We start from the raw sequence: 23,415 nt of genomic DNA on the forward strand, positions 1-23,415 counted from the left end.
CTCCGCGGGCAGTTACCGGCTCTGGCTGCTCGCGCCTCCCCAACTCGGGTAAAGCTCCTAGGCCCCTGCGTGCTGCGCCTCCGCAGCTGCCCTGCGCCAGGTGAGAGCTCGCGGCTCCCGGCTGCGGCTCCCAGCGCGTGGTGGCGGGCTCCGGGCGTGCGTCGCGTAGAGGACGGGGCCGGCGGGCGGTTGGCGCTCCGTTCGGTGCGGGGAGGGGCTTCACGCCGGGCGCTGCGCGGCCTCGGCGGGCGGCGGCAGTGGCGGCCACGGCCGCCGGGCTCTCAGGTTCTCTGCCCCCAGCTGGAGCCGGTCGGTGTCCGGGCGGAGAGACGGGCAGTCAGGCTCCCTGGCCTCGGGGCCACCCCGGCCGGGGCGGCTGGGGCAGAGGGACGATGTCTGCTCGCGCCCCGGTGCCCGCCGCCCATTCTCGGGAGGATCCGCCCGCGGTGACTGCTGAGAGGGAGTCGCTGTTGGCCGCGGCGAACCGGCCGGCCGAGCAGCCGCCCCCGCCCGAACGTGAGGGCAAAGAGGCGGCGAGGGAGGACAGGGCCGCGGCCGCCACTAGCGCGGGGGCGCGGGGAGAGCCGTCGCCGGCGCTGGTGCTGGGACGCAGCGTGCCCCAGGCGGCTGTCCCCGTGAGGCCCCTGGCGCTGCACCTGGCGCACAAGGCGCGTGGGCCAGGTGGCCCCTTCGGCGGGGAGCCGCCACCACCGCCACCGCCGCCGCCGTCGCCGTTGCCGCCGTTGCTGCGGGATCCGCCGGCCGAGGACGCCCGGGAAGAGGCGGCAGCTGGCCCTGCGGTAAAGCGGCAGCCGCCGCCACTGCCGCCTAAGGGAAATCCCTGGACCAAAAAGCCTCCCCAGCACCTGTCCCCAGACACGACAGGTCCACCGCCGCCCCCGCTGGAAACCCTGGAGGCAGGTCTGTGGTTGCTGTGCGTTGGGCACTGGCAGGGTGCGGGCAGGGGCGACTTGCGGGACTTGCCGGCGCGTGGCGGCGGTAGCGGGCGCCGGGCCCGGGTAACGGCAGGCCTCCCTTCCCTGTCAGTCGGATGTAATTTGTTCCAAGGTGTCATTCACTCTGCCTATTTACATACATGGGCATCTGGGAAGGGAGCGGCAGGAAGAGGTGGGACCTCAGGTTCTCCTTGCCTGGTGGGGGCACGGAGGGGGTAGCTTGGCGGCGCAGCTCTGCTGGCGCGGTTGCGATTGTGTTTTGTCTCCACGTGTTAGTGACTTGGGAAAGTAGCTAACTTTAGACACTGCAGTGCTTCGTATGGGAAAGTTTTGGTGGATTTTTTTTTTTTTTTAAGGATTGAAGCAAGTCAGAGCAAGGAGATTTATTCGTAAGTGGAAGCGCGATTGTAGTCTTTTAGTATGAAATAATAAGATGAAAATCTCAAGGTTTTCGAAACACTGCTAAGCAGTTATATTAAAAATGAGACTTTAAATGTGGTTTTAAAAGTGCTTTAAGTTATGAGTGTGCTGGAAAATAATTAAATAGGATGGTTGACATGCGAGCGTGGATTGCACGTTATGTAAATGGTTTTCTAACATTGTCAGCTCTCCTTCCCTTTAGAAGAGAGAAGATTATGCCACTGTATTTGAATGCTGACCAATGCAGTATGGCCCTTGGTGCTTTATTTTGATTGTAGCAACTGCAGCTTAAGAAAATTAAAATGGGTCGGCGCTGTGGCTCACGCCTGTAATCCCAGCACTTTGGGATGCGGAGGCGGGTGGATCACCTGCGGGTCAGGAGTTCGAGACCAGCCTCGCCAACATGGCGAAACCCCGTCTCTGCTAGAAATACAAAAATTAGCCAGGCCTGGTGGCGGGCCCTTGTAATCTCAGCTACTCGGGAGGCTGAGGCAGGGAGAATTGCTTGAACCCGGCAGGTGGAGGTTGCAGTGAGCCGAGATCGCTCTACTGCACTCCAGCCTGGGCAACGGAGTGAGACTACCTCTCAAAAAAAAAAAAAAAAAAAAGTTAAAATGGAAATAAAAACCATGACAAAAAGCAGTATCTGACCGGGCGCGGTGGCCTGTAATGCTAGCACTTTGGGAAGCTGAGGCGGGTGGATCACCTGAGCTCGGGAGTTTGAGACCAGCCTAGCACTTTGGGAAGCTGAGGCGGGTGGATCACCTGAGCTCGGGAGTTTGAGACCAGCCTGACTAACACGGAGAAACCTTGTCTCTACTAAAAATACAAATTAACTGGGCGTGGTAGCGCATGCCTGTAATCCCAGCTACTTGGGAGGCTGAGGCAGGAGAATCGCTTGAACCCGGGAGGCGGAGGTTGCGGTGAGCTGAGATCGAGCCACTGCATTCCAGCCTGGGCAACAGGAGCGAAACTCTGTCTCAAAAAAAACACCAAAAAAACCCAAAAAAACCCTGTATATTCTACTTTCTCAATTAAGTTGTAAATGAGTTGAACTTTTTATATGCAAATGACAGCTGTTTACTTGCAAGTCTTCATTCTTATTTAAAATTAAAGGTTAGCAGTAGAATAGGAAATATTAGAGCATGTTTACTGGCTTGTGAGGATCAAATGCGATGAAGATGTGGTGTAAATGTAAGGCAATTGGCGGTGCGCGGTGGCACACGCCTGTAATCCCAGCACTTTGGGAGGCCGAGGCGGGTGGATCACCTGAGGTGAGGAGTTCGAGACCAGCCTGGCCAGCATGGCGACACCCCGTCTCTACTAAAAATACAAAAATTAGCCTGATGTGGTGGTGCGTGCCTGTAATACCAGCTACTCAGGAGGCTGAGGCAGGAGAATCACTTGAACCTGGGAGGCGGAGGTTGCAGTGAGCCAAGACTGAGCCACTGCATTCCATCCTGGGTGACAGAGCAAGACTCCCTCTCAAAAAAAAAAAAAAAAAAAGAAAAGGCGATTGTTACAAGCACCATTATGTTATGTTAACATTTCTTCAGAGGAACTCTCCAATAGAGGGAGATAAGTGTTGAGTTAATTGATTCTCTTGCCTTTGCACAGAAATACTCCTAATTAATTGTTGGTAACTTTTGACACTTGCAGAAAAAAACTTAACAGTTTGCTCCGGATTTAATATTGGCATAATTCCTTCCTCGCTGTAAAGAGCTGTTTGTTTACTCCTGTTACTAACTGAAGAGAACACTGTTAAGTAAAGACCTCATAAAGTTTTTCTTTTTTTTCTTTTTTAAAACCCAGTGGCAAGCACTCTAAAATTTAGCAAAGAAAGAAAACCCTAGTGAATCATCTTATTTACTGTTTCACGTCTCTACTTCTAGACTTATAGACAATTGTATAGTCAGTGAATTACCAAGTAGGAACCCTTTGTTGATCATAAAACCGGTATTACAGATTTTAAAACTTTGAAGCCATGCATGGTAGTGTGTGCCTGCAGTTTTAGCTCCTTGGGAGGCTGAGGCTGGAAAAATCGGTTTTGCCCAGGAGTTTGAGGCTGTAGTGTCCTATCATAGTGCCTGTGAATAGCTACTGCATTCTAGCCTGGGCAATATAGCAAGACCACATTTAAAATAATAATAATAATAATAGAACTTTAAAAACTGTTAAGGTAAGCCTTGGGAACTTTAATTGCAAATGACCTGTGAAAAATATTTAACAGTTAACCTATTGATGCTTTCATTCTCCAGTCTTCACTGGAGATTAAGAACACTGTGATACTAGTTTTATGGTATGGTTCACGGGAATTTCAGTTTTGCTGAAATTTTGTCTTGTGTAGAAAGTTGTCTTGTGTAGGCAACTCTTTTCTGTCTTTGGATGGAATCCATTCTGCACTGGCAGGAAGACCATCTTTCAGACCTGGAATAGTGTAGTAATAGTGTAGTAACCATGGTCTCTTCCCAACACTGACTCTGCACCTCCCTCCCTCCCTCCCTCCCTCCCTCCCTCCCTTCCTCCCTTCCTTCCTTCCTTCCTTCCTTCCTCAGATAGGGTCTCTCTGTGTTGCCCAGGCTGGTCTTGAACTGCTGACCTCAAGCAATCCTCCTGCTTCCCAAAGTGCAGGGATTACAGACGAAATAAGGCTTTCTATTTTCTTCAGCAAATTTACAACTTCAGAAGTAAAGAAATAGGACCACACTCTATTTGCATAACTTAGGTAATTTAGATAAAAGAGATTGTGGTGTAGAAATGTACTGTTTTGAGAGACTTGGGTTCTAGTGCAGGTATTTGTTACTAACTAGCTAGTTGACTTCTGGCAAGATTTCTGGGCATTATAAATGAATAACATGGATGGGCTCATCTCCTCTGGTTTATAATACCAGAGTGCCACTTACAACCTGGCTGCCTTGGCTTCCATTTATTTATTTATTTAATATTATTTAATTTACTTAATACATTTTACTTTAATTTATTTAAATAGGTAGATAGATCGCCAGTCTTGCTCTATTGCAGTGGTGAGATCATAGCTCACTGCAGCCTTGACCTCCTGGACTCAAGCAATTCCCCTGCCTTGGCATTCCAAGTAGTTGGGATGACAGGCATGCATGTCATTCCATGGAATTAGCTATGTCCGGCTAATGATTTTTAATTTTTTTTTTTTGTATAGACAGGATCCCCCTTTGTTGCTCAGGCTGATATTGAGCTCTTGGGGTCAAGATATCCTCCTGCCTCAGCCCCTGCAAAGTGCTGGGGCTACAGGTGTAAGCCACCCTGCCTGTCAACTTTCTGTTTACTATTTTCTCTTTTTTTTTTTTTTTTTTTGAGACGGAGTCTCGCTCTGTCACCCAGGCTGGAGTGCAGTGGCACGATCTCTGCTCACTGCAAGCTCCGCCTCCCGGGTTCGCGCCATTCTCCTGCCTCAGCCTACCGAGCACCTGGGACTAAAGGCACCCGCCACCATGCCTGGCTAATTTTTTGTATTTTTAGAAGAGACAGGGTTTCACCGTTTTAGCCAGGATGGTCTCAATCTTCTGACCTCGTGATCCACCCGCCTCAACCTCCCAAAGTGCTGGGATTACAGGCGTGAGCCACCGCGCCTGGCCTTTTTTTTTTTTGAGATGGAGTTTCATTCTTATTGCCCAGGCTGGAGTGTAATAGTGTGATCTCGGCTCACCGCAACTTCCACCTCCTGGGTTCCAGTGATTCTCCTGCCTCAGCCAGCCGAGTAGCTGGGATTACAGGCACGCGGCACCATGCCTGGCTGATTTTTATATTTTTAGTAGAGATGGGGTTTTTCCGTGTTGGTCAGGCTATCTTGACCTCCTGACCTCAGGTGATCCTCCCACCTCCGCCTTCCAAAGTGCTGGGATACAGGTGTGAGCCACTGCGCCCGGCCGGGCTTTCTATTTTTTTTTTTTTTTTTTTGAGACAGAGTCTTGCTCTGTCACTCAGGCTGGAGTGCAATGGCGCAATCTTGGCTCACTGCAACCCCCGACCTGTCCCAGGTTTGAGCAGTTCTCCTGCCTTAGCCTCCTGAGTAGCTGGGACTACAGGTGCGTGCAACCATGCCCAGTTAATTATTTTTTTTTGTATTTTTAGTAGAGACGGGGTTTCACCACGTTGGCCAGGCTGGTCTCGAACTCCTGACCTCAGTAGATCTGCCCGCCTTGGCCTCCCAAAGTGCTGGGATTACAGGGGTGAGCCACCATGCTTGGTCTTGGGCTTTCTATTTTCTTAAGCAAATTTGCAACTTAAGAAGTAAATACATAGGACCAGAGGTTGTTTAAAGTTCACAGTGGGTACCTCTAAATCTATTAGTTATCTATTAGTGATTGTATAATTTATAAAATATAAATTGTATAATTCTACAAAACAGGATACTCTTTGAGAGAGATAATTGTATTGAAATAATAGACTTAAATCAGGTCTATCCTGCTCAAACTTGGATTTACTGTCACTCTGTTAATGAGGTAAAGGAATTCCATCCACAAAATTTTGCCAGGAAGTTTCTTACTACAGTTAGAAACATAGGAAACACATGGGAGAGTATTTCAGGACAGAAATTATGAATCTTCTCTAAATTAAAACCTGCAGATCTAAGTGAACCAGATTCTTGATGCCTCGGCCCTTGTGAGAGACTTTCTTCCACTTTTAGGATGATTTTGATCATGTGTTGCTGTTTCCAGAAATCCAGATAAGGCACTCTTCAGCCAAAGTTGCTGCCCACCCAAGAGGCCTGCTATCTTGAAATTTAGTCATGAGACCAGAAGGAACTTCCCCCATCCGTGTCCTGACTTGGCATTAGTTTCATTTTGGATACCTCCTTTTTTTTTTTTTGAGATGGAGCCTCGCTCTTGTCGCCCAAGCTGGAGTGCAATGGCGCAGTCTCGGCTCACTGCAACCTCCACCTCGCGTGTTCAAGCGATTCTCCTGCTTCAGCCTTCTGAGTAGCTGGGATTACAGGCGCTTGCCACCATGCCTGCATAATTTTTGTATTTTTAGTAGAGATGGGGGTTTCACCATGTTGGCCAGGCTGATCTTGAATTTTGGACCTCAGATGATTGACCCACTCTGGCCTCCCAAAGTGCTGGGATTATAGGCGTGAGCCACTGTGCGCAGCTTTTTTTTTTTTTTTTTTTTTTTTAAAGAGACTGGGTCTCACTTTGTCACCCAGGCTAGAGTAGGAGTACAGTGGTACAGTCATAGCTCACTGCAGCCTATAACTCCTGGGACCACAGGTTCCTCCTGCCTCAGCCTCTCAAGTAGCTAGGACTACAGGCGTGTGCTACCGTGCCTAGCAAATTATTTTATTTTTATTTTTTAAATTTAAAAATAGTGACAGTATCTTGCTGTGTTGCCTAGGCTGGTCTCAGAACTCTTGAACTCAAGCTATTTTTATTATTTTTAGAGACAGGGTCTCACTATATTGCCCAGGCCTAGTCTTGAACTCTTGGCCTCAAAGGATTCCCCGCCTCAGCCTACCAAAGTGCTGCTATTACAGGTGTGAGCCTGGCCTTGCAGATTTCTTTTTTTTCCCCTCTTTTAAATAATTTATTTTAAACCTATTATATCATACAGTATGTTTTATACAGATATATAATACCCTAACAAGATAAAGCAAAGCCAAAAAAGTTTATCTTATTAGAAAGAAGATACACCATAACGTATTCTCTTCGAACAGTATTGCACTTTAACTTTTCTTTTCTTTTTTTTTTTTTTTTTTTTTTGAGACGGAGTCTTGCTGTGTCTCCCGGACTGGAGTGCAGTGGCACCATCTCGGCTTACTGCAAGCTCCGCCTCCCAGGTTCACGCCATTCTCCTGCCTCAGCTTCCTGAGTAGCTGGGACTACCGCCACCACGCCCGGCTAATTTTTTTGTATTTTTGGTAGAGACAGGGTTTCACCGTGTTAGCCAGGAGGGTCTCGATCTCCTGACTTTGTGATCCACCCGCCTCAGCCTCCCAAAGTGCTGGGATTACAGGCGTGAGCCACCACGCCCGGCCAACTTTTCTTAATTTGACAAAGCATTCATGAAACAGCCTGCAGACTAGTTTCAACAGATAAATAACACCTGTTAGCAGACATGAGCGTCCTAAATTTTTATTAGGTATGAATTTTACAAACTTTACTTACATCGACCGTAACGGTGGAGCTGGAGAGTATTGCGCCTTCTCCAAGCTTCCTGGTGAGAACCAGCAGTAGTGTGGTGGAACTTATGGCCCTTTCCAAGGCCATGGCTCTTTCGGCCTGCAGATGGCAGCCCATGCATCTCTCTATGCTTGTGGACTGGTTTGGTGATCTATTGGGTGTCAGGATTTCTTCTGATAGCTTTATGGAATGGATCAATGGGGATAACCTCAAAAAACTTGTATGTGGAATCTTCACCAACCCAGTAAGAATTCAGGACTCTTAGAGCCCCACAGGGGCATCCGGCTCGCTCCTTTGCAACGGACTGAAGACTTTGAGCAAACCTTTAGCTGGTTAACACCATGATGGACAGGCTTGCTGTAAGTTGCACCCTTAGGAACTGGGTGTTTTCAGCCACCATGGCGAACATGAATCCTATATATAACGTAAACTTGCTTGGCCTTGTAGCCCAGTTGGCACGCTTTATCAGGCCGAGTGGAGTGGGGAGTGCTGTGGAGAGCAGAGAGCTGGCAGTACTGCCAGCAACCTCCTCTTAGAAGAAAGCGCATGACATTAGACTGCTTTTCTCCATAGCTCCTGGATTTAGTTGTATGCACCCATCTTGGCTTACCTGATGGCTGCCACTAGACGGAAAGGGTGCAGATTCTTTATTAAAATCACAATATGGGTTTATTAATCCCTTACTTGTAGTTATGGTTGTTTTTTGCCTGTTAAACATCAGCATTCTCGTATAATTTCCATTCTTTTGCTCATAAAAATATGATGTGTAAAAAATACTGATTTTTTTCAAAAAGTTCTTGCTTTTCTTGAACCCTATGTTCATCATCAACCCTCTTTTCTCCTACTATTTGGTTCTTCAACCTTATTTTCTCCTGTTTGGTTCTTAGAAACCTCAAGTAAGCTTACTGTTGTTACCCTAATTAAATACCTTTTTTTTTTTTTTTTTTTTGAGGGGGACGGAGTCTCGCTGCAGACCAGTGCAGGCTGGAGTGCAGTGGCACGATCTCAGCTCACTGCAAGCTCCGCCTCCTTGGTTTGCGCCGTTCTACTGCCTCAGGCTCCCGAGTAGCTGGGACAACAGGCACCTACCATCACGCCTGGCTAATTTTTTTTGTATTTTTAGTAGAGACAGGGTTTCACTGTGTTACCCAGGATGGTCTCGATCTCCTGACCTCGTGATCCGCCTGCCTCGGCCTCCCAAAGTGCTGGGATTACAGGCGTGTAATCCCACGGCCATGAAATACCATTTTAAGTAAGTTATATAGAAAAAACTGCATAAATATATTCTCTTTACAAAAATAAAAAACTTTCATGTCACCTTAAGAATTCACTGAGGCTGGGCGCAGTGGCTCACGCCCGTAATCCCAGCACTTTGGGAGGTAGAGGCTGAGGTGGGTGGATCATGAAGTCAGGAGATCGAGACCATCCTGGCTAACACGGTGAAACCCTGTCTCTACTAAAAATACAAAAAAAGTTAGCTGGGCATGGTGGCGGGTGCCTGTAGTCCCAGCTATTCGGGAGGCTGAGGCAGGAGAATGGGGTGAACCCGGGAGGTGGAGCTTGCAGTGAGCCAAGATGGCACCTCTGCACTCCAACCTGGGCGACAGAGCAAGACTCGGTCTCAAAATAATTTACTAAATCTAAACTCCTTTTAAAAATTGCTGAGGACTGGTCGGGCGCGGTGGCTCACGCCCTTAATCTGAGCACTTTGGGTGGCTGAAGCAGGCGGATCACCTGAGGTCAGAAGTTCCAGACCAGCCTGGCCAACACGGAGAAACCCCGTCTCTACTAAATATACAAAAATCAGCCGAGGGTGTTGGCCAGCACCTGTAATCCCAGCTACTTGGGAGGCTGAGGCTGGAGAATTGCTTAAAAACCCGGGAGGCAGAGGTTGCGCTGAGCCAAGATGGTGCCATTGCATTTCAGCCTGGCGAGTGAAATTCCATCTCAAAAAAAAAAAAAAAAGGCTGAGGATTGCCGGCTGTGGTGGCTCACACCTGTAATCCTAACACTTTGAGAGACCAAGGTGACCAGGGTTTGAGGCCAGGAATTTGAGACCAGCCTGGGCAACATAGTGAAACCCCATCTCAATTTAAAAAAAAAAAAAAAAAGCTAAGGAATGGTCCTAAATATAGCTGACATAGTTAATTTAGATATTTACCTATTGATCATCTTGATTTTTTTTCATTTTTGTATTTAGGTGAGGAAACCGAACATTTTTATACATCTTATATCCATGTGTGCCTTTCTCTAGGGTAGATGCTGAGAAGTAGAATTGTTAGGTTATAGAGCATTTTTTTTTAGTTTACAAGTTGCTTTTTATTTATTTATTTTTAAAATTTTTAAATTTTTATTTTTATTTTTTATTTGTGCTAGGATTACAGGCGTGAGCCACTGTGCTGGCCTTTACAAGTTGCTTTTTAAAGTAACTGTACAAATTGATACTCCCACTATTAGAATTTGAGAATTGTCTTCTTTCACATTTTTTTTTTTTTTTTGAGACAGAGTCTCACTGTTTCACCGAGTCTGGAGTGCAGTGTCACTGTGTCAGCTCACTGCAACCTCCGTCTCCTGGGTTCAAGCAATTCTCCTGCCTCAGCCTCCCGAGTAGCAGGGATTACAGGCGTCCACCACCACGCCCGGCTAGTTTTTATATTTTTACTAGAGACGGGATTTCACCATGTTGGCCAGGCTGGTCTTGAACTCCTGACCTCAGGTGATCCGCCTGCCTTGGCCTCCTAAAGTGCTGGAAGTACAGGTGTGAGCCACTGCGCCCGGGCCTTCTTTAACATTTTTAAAAGCACTAATTTTTACTACATTTGCCCTTAAATATGATAAAATGTGAAATATTGATATCATCAGTGCATTTTCTTAGTTAAAATTTTGCCAAAAGGTTATGGTCATAAGAATTAAACTGAGTGAAATAGGCTCTGTTATGTTGTAGCTTTTGTTTAAAGTATCCTAGCCCTTAAAAGTATATTGTTTTCCTTATCTGTTTATAGTTATTTCCTTGTAGGTCCCAGGATTTTAAAATAACATTTTATTATTTATTTGTTTTTATTTTGTTTATTTATTTTTTTGAGATGGAGTCTCGCGCTCTTCCTCAGGCTGGAGTGCAGTGGCACGATCTTGGCTCACTGCAACCTCTGCCTCCTGGGTTCAAGCGATTCTCATGCCTCAGCCTCCAGGCACAGCCCCTGTGCCTGGCTTGTTTCTTAGAAACAAAAAACAGATTTCATCTGTATGAATATACATGTTTTAGGCCGGGTGTGGTGGCTCACGCCTGTAATCCCAGCACTTTGGGAGGCTGAGGCAGGCAGATCACAAGATCAGAGATCCAGATTATCCTGGCTAACACAGTGAAGCCCCATCTCTACTAAAAATATGAAAGATTAGTCGGGCGTGGTGGCATATGCCTATCGTCCCAGCTACTCAGGAGGCTGAGGCAGGAGAATCGCTTGAACGTGGGAGGCAGAGGTTGCAGTGAGCCAAGATTTGCACCACTATACTCCAGCCTGGGTGACAGAATAAGACTCTGTCTCAAAAAAAAAAAAAAAAAAAAAAGATATACATATTTTTTAATGTGAAAAAATTTTTAATTTAAAACAATTTCCTAAATTGGCTTGCTATTTCAGTCTTAGGTGTTCTCTAATGACATGCAGTGTGATTTCCTCCATGTTAAAACAATGAGAAAATGAAAAATTTCCATTCTTAGACTTCTTTTACCTGTAATCTGTATGTATATATAATGTTTTTTTTTTTTTTGTATCAGAGTCTCACTCATTTTGACCAGGCTGGTCTTGAACTTCTGGCCTCAAGAGATCTGCCTGCCTTGGCCTCCCAAAACTGTTGGGATTACAGGCGTGAGCCACTGAGCCTGGCCTGTGTATGTAAAATTATATTTAAAACCTGGTGGACTTCTTTCCATGTCAATACATACACAGCTTTGTCTGATTTCTAAAAGTTATATAGTATTTTGTGTATTAATACGTAGAGGCTAAATAGGATTATCAACAAAGTTGCACTGAACATCCTATATAGACATCTTTGTACCTTTTCTTGATTCCCAGATAATTTCCCGAAAATGGAATTCTTTTATTAAAAGGATATATACATTTTAGATGACAGATTACCCTTGAAAGATATACTACCTTGGCTGGGCGCCGTGGCTCATGCCTGTAATCCCGGCACTTTGGGAGGCCAAGGTGGGCGGATTACTTGAGGTCAGGAGTTTGAGACCAGCCTGGCTAACATGGTGAAACCCTGTCTCTCCTAAAAATCCAAAAAAGTTAGCTAGGCGTGCTGGCAGGCGCCTGTAACCCCAGCTGCTTGGGAGGCTGAGGCAGGAGAAGGGCTTGAACCCAGGAAGGGGAGGTTGCAGTGAGCCAAGACTGTGCCACTGCACTCCAGCCTAGGTGACAGAGTGAGAAGACTCTGTCTCAAAAAAAAAAAAGAAAAAAGAAAAGAAAGAAATACTACCTCATACTCTTACCAACAGCATGAGAGAAATAAGAGACTCTGTCTCAAAAAAAAAAGTTATATTTGTAATTTTCTCCTGTTATATTCTTTTTTTTTTTTTTGGACAGAATCTAGCTCTGTCACCCCAGCTGGAGTGCAGTGGTTGGATCTCGGCTCACTGCACCATCCACCTCCCGGGTTCAAGTGATTCTCCTGCCTCACCCTTCTGAGTAGCTGGGACTATGGGCATATGCCACCACACCTGGCTAATTTTTCTATTTTTAGTAGAGATGGGGTTTCACCATGTTGGCCAGGCTGGTCTCAAACTCTTGACCTCCAGTGATCCGCCCGCTTTGGCCTCCCAAAGTGCTGGGATTACAGGTGTGAGCCACCAGGCCTAGCCTATATTCTATTAATGAAAGGATTGTTCTGTTCGTTCAGTGTAACACGCTGTTAATACTTCTTTCTTCTTGATTTGGAGACTGAAGACCACCTTGAATCTATGTGTCAAATGGAGTTGATTTTTTGCTAGGAATTTGAGTCTTAGAACTTTGGATTTTGTTGGAAATTATGATTATACTGATTTACTGAAATTGCCATAATAGTTATTTTGTTAAATTTATTGAATGAAGTAGTTGTAAAAACAATTCTATATATTTTCTTCAGAGTTCGGTTCCCTCAAAATTATAAAAGCAGGAAAACTCAAGACAAAGAAATACAACAAGGTATGTTTTCATAGGAAATAGTTCTTAACTGTACTGATTTTTGAAAATTGAGGCTAAGAACTCTTAGGTTATTGTAAGTGTATTTTTCTTCTAATTGTACTGTTGGTATTAGATTAAAGTTAATATTATGGAGAATCATAACCTTTATCCAAATCTCTATATATGCCTTTGCTATCGTGTATAACTCAATTTAGTTAATGTCATTAAATAGTGGTGAAAGTTTTATCGTAAGATTAAGCCATTCTTATTGCAAATGTTCTATTGTTTGCAGAAACTTTTAGATTAATTTGGCAGATGCCTGCATATAACTGAATGTAAATGATTATTAAAACTTCTTTCACTTTTAGAAAATGTTTTTTTCTGCTTAAAATTTCTAAAACTAATTTGCAGACCTAACTCTTACTTGTTACTTCTTAGGCTAGTGATTTCAGCGATATGGAGAATTGGCCAACACCAAGTGAATTAGTGAACACTGGAGTGAGTATTATTTTAAAGTTTTTCTTTAAAGAAAGGAAAATATATCCATTTCAACATGCAGAATTTTATTTTACTTAAAATGTAAAGAATTGTCATACTGGGGGACAGATTTTTTTTATTTGTTTTTTTTTTTTTTTTTTTTTTTTTTGAGACGGAGTCTCGCTCTGTCGCCCAGGCTGGAGTGCAGTGGCGCGTTCTGGGCTCACTGCAAGCTCCGCCTCCCGGGTTCATGCCATTCTCCTGCCTCAGCCTCCCGAGTAGCTGGGACTACAGGCGCCCGCCACCTCGCCCGGCTAGTTTTTTGTATTATTTTTAGTAGAGACGGGGTTTCACTGTGTTAGCCAGGAAGGTCTCGATCTCCTGACCTCGTGATCCGCCCATCTCGGCCTCCCAAAGTGGTGGGATTACAGGCTTGAGCCACCGCGCCCAGCCTTTTTTATTTGTTTAAGACAGGGTCTTGCTCTGTCACCAGGCTGGAGTACAGTAGTGTGATCACAGCTCATTGTAGCCTCAAACTCCTAGGCTCAGGTGATCTTCCTACCTTGACCTCCAGAGTAGCTGGGACTACAGGCATGCACCACTGTGCACAGCTAATTTTTGTATTTTTCATAGAGACGGGATTTTGCTGGTCTCCAACTCCTGAGCTCAAGTGATCCTCCTGCCTCAGCCTCCCAAAGTGTTGAGATTATAGTATGAGCTACGAACCTGGCTGAGGAACAGACTTAAAAACTTGATTCATCAAGAAGATTACATTTTGTTAGTTTAATTTGCAGTTATTCTTTGATGCTGCCAGTAACATTAGTAATGAACTTGTCTTAAGCTTTACTCATGGTAAGCTTAACCTAACCTATTATTTCTTTCTTTCTTTTTTTTGTTTGTTTGTTTGAGACAGGGTCTCATTCCATTACCCAGGCTGGAGTGCAGTGATGTGATCACAGCTCACTGCAGCCTTGGCCTCCCAGGCTCAGGTGATCCTCCACCTTTGCCTCCCAAGTAGCTGGGACTACAGGTGTGCGCCACCACACTGGCAGGTTTTAAACTTTTTGTAGAGATGGGGGTTTGGCCATGTTGTCCAGGCTGATATCGAACTCCTGAGCTCAAGCAATTGGCTCGCCTCAGCCTCCCAAACTGCTGGGATTATAGGCGTTAGCCACCATGCCTCGCCTATTATTTCTTTAATAATGAAGACATATTATAAATTGTAATCAAATTTTTATATTTGTATAAAATCACATACATTGATAAAGAGGTGCTGAAAACATGGCAGCTATCCTTTTGATAGTTTACCCACTTTTCAGATAACCTAGTTTAATTCATCACATTTCCCTCATCTGATTGTATTCTTTTTTTGAGACGGAGTCTTGCTCTGTTGCCCAGGCTGGAGTGCAGTGGTGGGATTTCAGCTCACTGCAACCTCTGCCTCCCTGGTTTAAGTGATTCTCCTGCCTCAGCCTCCTGAGTAGCTGGTATTACAGGCACGCACCACCACATCCGGCTAATTTTTGTATTTTTAGTAGAGACTGGGTTTCACCATGTTGGTCTCCAACTTCTGACCGCAGGTGATCCACCCACCTTGGCCTCCCAAAGTGCTGGGATTACAGGCGTGAGCCACCGTGCCTGGCCTCCTCTGGTTGTATTCTTAAGAGGTAACCTTATATGCGAGATTTGCATTTTCTAGAATTTTGTATATATGGAAGCATTCAGTAGGTACTCTTTTTTCTTTTTTTTTTCCTGGCTTCTACTCAGCATGATTATTTTGAGATTTTACTTGTGTGTCAGCGGTTCATTCCTTTTTCTTTTTTTTTTTTTTTTTTTTTTTTTGAGACGGAGTCTCGCTCTGTCGCCCAGGCTGGAGTGCAGTGGCCAGATCTCAGCTCACTGCAAGCTCCGCCTCCCGGGTTCCCGCCATTCTCCTGCCTCAGCCTCCCGAGTAGCTGGGACCACAGGCGCCGCCACCTCGCCCGGCTAATTTTTTGTGTTTTTAGTAGAGACGGGGTTTCGCCGTGTTAGCCAGGATGGTCTCGATCTCCTGACCTTGTGATCCGCCCGTCTCGGCCTCCCAAAGTGCTGGGATTACAGGCTTGAGCCACCGCGCCCGGCCGGTTCATTCCTTTTTCTTGCTGAGTAGTATGGATGTAACACAGTTTGTCCATTCACCTATTGTTAATGGACATTTGGATTAATTTTGGGTTTTGGTTGATACAGATAAAACTGCTATATGAACGTTTGTGTAGAAAATTTTTCATTTTTTCTTGGGTATGTCACTAGGCTGGATCATAGAGTAGCTACCTGTTTTAGCTTTTTAAGAAATTGCTGAATTTGCACTTCTATCAGCAGTGTACGTGAATTCCAGTTACTCCACATTTTCACTCCCTCTCTTTTTTTTTTTTTTGTGAGACCCTGTCTCACTTTGTCACCCAGGCTGGAGTGCATTGGCATGATCTCAGCTCACTGTAGCCTTGTGATCCCCCACCTCAGCCCCATAAGTAGCTGGGACTATAGGCATGCACCACCATGCCTGGCTAAGTTTTTTGTATTTTTGTAGAGATGGGGTTTTGCCATGTGCCCAGTCTGGTCTCAAATTCCTGAGCTCAACTAATCTACCTGCCTGGGCTTCCCAAAGTGCTGGGATTACAGGTGTGAGCCACCGCACCCATATTTACTCGCCCATAGTTTAGTCAAATTTCAAAAATATTTTAGCCATTCTAATAAATGTGGAGTGGTCTCCCATTGCAGTTTTAATTTACATTTTTCTGACGAATGAATGCAATAATCTTTTCATAGATTTGCCATCGGTATATCTTTTTGATGAAGTATCTGATCAATCTGCCTATTTAAAAAAATGGAAGGCTGGGTGCAGTGGCTCATGCCTGTAATTGCAGCACTTTGGGAGGCTGAGGAGGGTGAATCATTGGGGTCAGGAGTTTGAGACCAGCCTGACCAACAGGGCGAAACCCTGTCTCTACTTAAAAAAAAAAACAAAACTAGCCAGGTGTGGTGACATGTGCCTGTAATACCAGCTACTAGGGAGGCTGAAGCAGGAGAATTGCTTGAACCCAGGTGGTGGAGGCTGCAGTGAGCCGAGATCGTGCCACTGCACTCCAGCCTGGGCAACAGAGTGAGACTCCTTCCCCCCCACCAAAAAAAAGTGGAATTGATTTCTTGTTACTGAGTTTTGAAAGTTCATTCTGTATTTTAGATAAAAGTTCTTTGTCAAATACTTAACAAATACTTTCTCCTAGTCTGCAGCTTTACTTTTAACTGTCTTTTGAGAAGTAATTTTTTGCTTTTGATAACAGTTTTTGTCATTTGTTTTGCATTTTTAAGTTAGGTATATTACCACAAATTTTGGGGTGTGTTAGTGAAAATGTTAATGGAAATCATTTCATTCTGAAAACCTTTTTGCAGTTTCAGAGCGTCCTCAGCCAAGGAAATAAAAAGCCACAAAATAGAAAAGAAAAGGAAGAGAAGGTTGAAAAGAGAAGTAACAGTGAGAGCAAAGAAAATCGGGAAACAAAGTTAAATGGTCCCGGTGAAAATGTCAGTGAGGATGAGGCTCAGTCAAGTAATCAACGAAAGAGAGGTCAGTTTGTCCATATCTTTATTTTGATTTTAGTTTTTGAAGAAAGTTGTAATGAGGAATTGTATTTCATTAACTTATCTCTGATAGTCAAAAATGTATAGTTTGTATTTCTTCAGGATAAACAATCTGCAGTGGTAACTCATTTGCTTTTGTAACATTTCTGAACTGTTAGACTTTCCTTTTTGTATGTAACTTGTATTCTATGCAAGAAAATGGAATGGAGTTCCACTTAGAGGTACAGTTGTAGATACATTCTTGGAAAGTTGTGTGACAATTATTGTTCTTTTACATCTGCATTGGAACTGCTCCCTATATTTAGGGAGTACTGTGAAAATTAAATACATTTTTTTCCTAAGACAAAAGTGAGAATAGGCCAGGTGCAGTGGCTCACACCTGTAATCCTAGCACTCTGGGAGGCCGAGGCGGGCGGATCACTTGAGATCAGGAGTTTGAGACCAGCCTGGCCAACATGGTGAAACCCTGTCTCCATTAAAAATACAAAAAAAATTAGCCGAACACGGTGGTGCACGCTTGTAGTCCCAGCTACTCGGGAGGCTGAGGCAGGAGAATTGCTTGAACCCAGGAGGTGGAGGTTGCAGTGAGCCAAGGTTGTGCCATTGCAATCCAGCCTGGGCGACAGTGGAAGACACTGTCTCAAAAAAAAAAAAAATTTTTAGTCAGCCTTTTCCCTCATAGCATTCCCCTGTCAAAATTACACTTTGAAGGAATAAAAATATTGTCTTCATGTCCTTTTCCATTTTCTTCTCTGAACTTTTCATGTGTCTAGGGACAGTTTATGATTTATCTGCTTTGTAAAAGCATATACTCATTCAGTGGTCGGAGTCTTGGTCAAAGTGTCTTCACGCGCTTCTAGGCAGAAAAGGGCTTTAAACTGTTAAGCTGTCAGTGACTGAAGCAAGGTGATTTTCTGGGAGAGTAGCAGGAGACATAGATAGGCAAGGTCCATGGTGTACAGGGCCTTGGAGTTAGGATTCTATTTTTTTTTTTTTGAGATGGAGTCTCGCTCTGTCACCCAGGCGGGAGTGCAGTGGCCGGATCTCAGCTCACTGCAAGCTCCTCCCCCCGGGTTCTAGCAATTCTTCTGCCTCAGCCTCCTGAGTAGCTGGGATTACAGGCACACGCTGCCACACCCAGCTAACTTTCTGTATTTTAGTAGAGACAGGGTTTCACTGTGTTGCCCAGGCTGGCCTCGAACTCCTCAGGCAATCCACCTGCCTCGGCTTCCCAAAGTGTTAGGATTACAGGCGGAACCACTGTGCCTGGCCGAATAGTTTGTTTTTTTAATAAATAACTAATCCTTAGTTCAGGATAAGCATGATGGTTACTTGATACCATGAATAAAGGCTGATTGCTCAAAAACAGTGACAAGAAGACAAACAAGTGGTTGTTAGAAAAATTTATCCCTATTTCTTTTTTTTAAGTTTTAAATTTAAAAATGTTTTTAAAATTTTGAGACAGGGTCTTGCTGTGTCACCCAGGCTGGAGTTCAGTGGCATGCTCATGGCCCACTGCAGCCTCGATGACCTGGGCTCAAGTGTTCCTCCCACTTCAGCCTCCTGAGTAGCTGGGACTAAAGGCATGTGCCACCACGCCTGGCTAATTTTTGTATTTTTTTGTAGAGACAAGGTTTCCCGACGTTGGCCAGGCTGGTCTTGAACTCCTGGGCTCAAGTGATCCACCTGCCTCAACCTCCCAAAGTGCCGGGATTAGAAGTGCGCGCCACCATGCCTGGCCTCCCCATTTCTTAACTACTTCGTCACTTAACTATTTCCTGCTTCCTACATACATAAGTAGTGTTCTTGACTGTCTAGAATCCATACAGATGACAGATTTGTTATCCTGATCTAAAATTTGTCTTTATTAATTGCTTCAATTAAAACTGGTCAGTCAACACTACAACCCAGATGTTTTGTAGTTAGAACAATTCATATTATCAAGCTATTAATTGATCTAGGGTACAGATTTTTGACTTCAGAAGAAGGGCTTCTTTGTGTCAAGGAATCTCATTGACATAAATTTATAGTATAAGATTAAAAGCCTTTTTAGATGCATTTATATTCACTTTTCCTCATTTGATCCATAGTTTGCAGGATTTATAGGATATCAATATTGTAGTTGCACACTAATATTTCTTTTTAAATTACCTTGGCAGTTTTTTCATTCCCATGAGTCTTTATTTTGGTAGAAAATATAGATTGGGCAGAATACTGAACATTTTGAAACCCGAGGTATGGCATTCATGAATAGATGATCTTCAGAATTTCACTATAGAATAACCATAAATAGTTACATTGTCATTTAGTCATCAAGAAAAGTTAAATTGCTTGTGTTTTTTGTCCTTAGGAAGATGCATAATAGCTGTAAAAAGTTCTGTCAAGTTAAACAAATTTTACACTTATCCATTTTCCCTCTTATATTTTGAGAAACCTCATTCATTAGTAAAAATCCTGGGTAAATTAATATTTTAGGCAGTGATCTGGAGCTAAAAGTGCTTCAAACCTAAAGCCTAACTTTCCAAAGTATACATTACAGTGTTTTATCAGATATATCCCATTCTAAAGCCTAAGAATTTTAAATTAAACTGATTTTTTTTTTTAAAGCATAAGGTACTAAACAGAATAGTATGTATATGTACTTTTTTGTTTGTTTGTTTAGAGACAGAGTCTTGTCTCGTGCAGTGGCACGATCTTGGCTTTCTGCAACCTCTGCCTCCCAGGTTCAAGGAATTCTCCTGTCTCAGCTTCCCGAGTAGCTGGGACTACAGGCATGTGCCACCATGCCCGGCTAATTTTTGTATTTTTAGTAGATACGGGGTTTCACCATGTTGGCCAGGCTGGTTTCGAACTCCTGACCTCAGGTAATCTGCCCGCCTCGGCCTCCCAAAGTGCTAGGATTACAGGTGTGAGCCACCATGCCCGGCCTTTTGGCATGATCTTGGCTCACTGCAAGCTCCGCTTCCCAGGCTCAAGCTATTCTTGTGCCTCAGCCTCCTGAGTAGCTGGGATTACTGTCGTGTGCCACCACACCTGGCTAATTTTTGTACTTTTTAGTAGAGACAGGATTTCTCCATGTTGGTCAGGCTGTTCTTGAACTCTTGGCCTCAAGTCATCCACCCACCTCGGCTTCCCAAAGTGCTGGGATTACAGGCATGAGTCACTGTGTCTGGCCTCTTTACAAATAATCTTAAAATATACATTCAGTGTTTCACTTATTTGATTAAAGTTCAGAGTGCTTTCAAATTGCAAGGGTTTAGTGAAAATTGTGCATTTGTCCTTAAATGATTTTATTTTGTTTTCTTCAAGCTAATAAGCACAAGTGGGTACCACTCCACTTAGATGATGTAAGATCAGAGAGTCAAGAAAGACCTGGATCCCGGAACAGCTCAAGATGTCAACCTGAAGCAAATAAACCAACACATAACAATAGGAGAAATGATACACGAAGTAAGTTACCATTCTAAGACAAAAATGACTAAGGAAAGACTTAGTCTTAATACTTGTTATTTTAGTAACCACATGTATAAACCATTTGAGAATAAGTTGAAGACATCATGTCCCTTTAACCCTAAATACCTTCAGAGTATATTTCATAAGAACAATATAACCGTAATGCAATTAACAACAATGAAAGTTAACATTAATACAATGTGATTGTCCACAGGCAGATTTTTCTCAATAAAGTCCTTTATAGTTGATCCCTCCCCTGCTCCAAGGATCCATTCTGGGATCACTCATTTAATTTTTTTTTTCTCTCTTTAGGCTCCATTAATCTGTAACAGTTCTTTTGCTTTTATGTTTCATGACATTGATTTTTTTGAAGATTGTAGGATAATTATATTGTAGATATCCTTTACTTTGGGTTTTCTGATGTTTCCTTGTGATTGGATTGGGGTTGTGAATTTTTGGCCAAGAGTGCTGTATAAAACAATAATATTTTCTTCTTAGTGAGTTGCATGGCAGTATGACCTTGGTTTGTTCCATTATTGAAGATATTAACTTTGATTACCCCTGTAACTTTATTTGGTTATTTGATTACAACATTGATTAATATTAATTTTGATTGCTCCTGTAACTTTATTTGATTGTTAGTTTGATTACAACATTGGTTATTATTATTATTATTTATGTTTTTTGTTTGAGATGGAGTCTCATTCTGTTGCCCAGGCTGGAGTGCAGTATGTGATCTGGGCTCACTGCAACCTCTGCCTCCCAGTTTCAAGCAATTCTTCTGTCTCAGCCTCCCAAGTAGCTGGGACTACAGGCTCATGCCACCACACTCGGCTAATTTTTTAATTTTAATTTTTAATTTTAATTTTTTTTTTTTGAGACGGAGTCTTGCTCTGTCGCCTGGGCTGGAGTGCAGTGGCCAGATCGCAGCTCACTGCAAGCTCCGCCTCCTGGGTTTAAGCCATTCTCCTGCCTCAGCCTCCTGAGTGGCTGGGACTACAGGCGCCCGCCACCTCGCCCGGCTAGTTTTTTGTATTTTTTAATAGAAACGGGGTTTCACCGTGTTAGCCAGGATGGTCTTGATCTCCTGACCTCGTGATCCGCCTGTCTCGGCCTCCCAAAGTGCTGGGATTACAGGCTAGAGCCACTGCGCCCCGCCGATTTTTTTATTTTTAGTAGAGATGGGGTTTCACCGTATTGGTCAGGCTGGGCTCTAACTCTTTTTTTTTTTTTTTTTTTTTGAGACGGAGTCTCGCTCTGTCGCCCGGGCTGGAGTGTAGTGGCGCGATCTCGGCTCACTGCAAGCTCTGCCGCCCGGGTTCCGGCCATTCTCCTGCCTCAGCCTCCCAAGTAGCTGGGACTACAGGCGCTCGCCACATCGCCCGGGTAGTTTTTCGTATTTTTTAGTAGAGACGGGGTTTCACCGTGTTAGCCAGGATGATCTCGATTTCCTGACCTCCTGATCCACCCGTCTCGGCCTCCCAAAGTGCTGGGATTACAGGCTTGAGCCACCGCATCCGGCCTGGGCTCTAACTCTTGACCTCAAATGATCCACCCACCTCGACATCCCAAAGTGCTGGGATTATAGGCTTGAGCCACTGCAACCGACCACAACACTGATTATTAACTTTGATAACTTGGTTTAGGTAGTGTACTCTAGACTTTAAAAATTTTTTAATTTTCTTCAGTTTTTTGTTTAATTATAAAAATACTCTTTTCTCCCTTTGTAATTACTATGTAATTTGTGTAGAGAGGCTTTGAGACTGTGGAGATAATACTTTTCTCATTAGACTTTTCAAACAAGCTTTAGCTTCCTCTTTTTTTTTTTTTTTTAAATATGTGATGGGGTCTCATTCTGTTGCCCAGGCTGGAGTGCAGTGGGACAGTCATAGCTCACTGCAGTCTCGAACTCTTGGGCTCAAGTGATCCTCCCACCTCAGCTTCCCGAGTAGCTAGGATGACAGGTGCATGCCACTATGCCCGGCTAATTAAATAAAAAGTTTTCTTTAGAGACAGTCTTGCTGTGTTGCCCAGGCTGGTCTTGAACTCCTTGTCTCAAGCGATTCTCCTGCCTCGGCCTCCCGAAGTGTTGGGATTACAAAGTTAAGCCACTGCACTCAGCTTCTCCCTCTTTATTGCCAAATAATATTCTGTTGAATGCATATAGCCCTTCGTCTTTTTATCTGTTGATGGATAAGTGGCTTGTTTATAGTTTTTGGACTTTGAATAACGCTGATGAATAGTTGTTTACAAGTCTTTGTGTGGAATGTATGTATTTCTCAAATGCCTGTGAGTGAATTGATTGGTCATATAGTAGCTGTGTATTTAACATTATAAGAAATGGCTACTTTGTAGCACTTTACATTTTCATCAGCAACTTTTTTTCTTTTTGCTATGTGTTAAGTCCCATGTCTAGTGGAATTCCCGTATTTTGGATTTGACTGATTGCTTTGTCATGGTATTCTTTTTCTTTTTTTCTTTTTTGAGACTGAGTCTTGCCCTGTCACCCAGGCTGGAGTGCAGTGGCGCCACCTTGGCTCACTGCAAGCTCCACATCACGCCGCAGTCTCCCGAGTAGCTGGGACTACAGGCGCTCGCCAGCACACCTGGCTAATTTTTTTGTATTTTTTAGTAGAGACGGAGTTTCACCATGTTAGCCAGGATGGTTTTGATCTTCTGACCTCATGATCCGCCCTCCTCGGCCTCCCAAAGCGCTGGGATTACAGCATGAGCCACCGTGCCGGTCGCTTTGTCATGGTATTCTTTGGCATTTGCATGTTCCTTTTTTTTTGTTTGAGACAGAGTCTCACTCTGTCTCCCAGGCTAAGTGCAATGGCATGATCTCGGCTCACTGCAACCTTCACTTCCTAGGCTCAAGCAATTCTCCTGTCTCAGCCTCCTCAGTAGCTGGGACTGCAGGCATGCACAATCGTACCTGGCTAATTTTGTATTTTTTGTAGAGATGGGGTTTCCCCATGTTGCCCAGGCTGGTCTCAAACTCTTGGGCCCAAGTGATCTTCCAGCATCAGCCTCCCAAAGTGCTGGGATTAGAGGTGTGAGAGCCACTGTACCCGGCCTGCCTGTTCCTTTTAAAACTGGCAATAAGAAAGAGCTAGGTTGATTAGGTTCAGGCTTTTTTTTTTTTGCTTGGAATACTACTGTGTGTATTTCACT

At 44.2% G+C, this 23,415-nt stretch overlaps 1 protein-coding gene and 1 pseudogene across 26 annotated transcripts in view; one reads left to right on the forward strand and one right to left on the reverse strand.

Annotated features, from left to right (window-relative positions):
* LARP1B (La ribonucleoprotein 1B) overlaps positions 1 to 23,415 on the forward strand; it is a 154,641-nt gene that overhangs the window by 565 nt on the left and 130,661 nt on the right. For 13 of the 26 annotated variants that reach the window (XR_012435089.1, XR_012435090.1, XR_012435088.1 and 10 more), the window contains exons 1-5: positions 11 to 921; positions 12,656 to 12,714; positions 13,132 to 13,191; positions 16,600 to 16,774; positions 20,098 to 20,238. Coding sequence is in view for 20 of the 26 variants with exons in the window: in XM_005555898.4 (XP_005555955.1) it covers positions 393 to 921; positions 12,656 to 12,714; positions 13,132 to 13,191; positions 16,600 to 16,774; positions 20,098 to 20,238 (964 nt within the window). In the remaining 6 variants the exon portion in view is untranslated. Of the gene's footprint in view, positions 1 to 10; positions 922 to 1,146; positions 1,346 to 12,655; positions 12,715 to 13,131; positions 13,192 to 13,803; positions 14,023 to 16,599; positions 16,775 to 20,097; positions 20,239 to 23,415 lie in introns of those variants that run through there. The other 13 variants (XR_012435091.1, XM_015450821.4, XM_065545460.2 and 10 more) reach the window with 5 other exon arrangements.
* Positions 7,513 to 8,131, reverse strand: LOC102116900 (large ribosomal subunit protein eL15-like; annotated as a pseudogene).

Source organism: Macaca fascicularis, chromosome 5, assembly GCF_037993035.2.
Source record: "Macaca fascicularis isolate 582-1 chromosome 5, T2T-MFA8v1.1".
Lineage (NCBI taxonomy): Eukaryota > Metazoa > Chordata > Mammalia > Primates > Cercopithecidae > Macaca > Macaca fascicularis.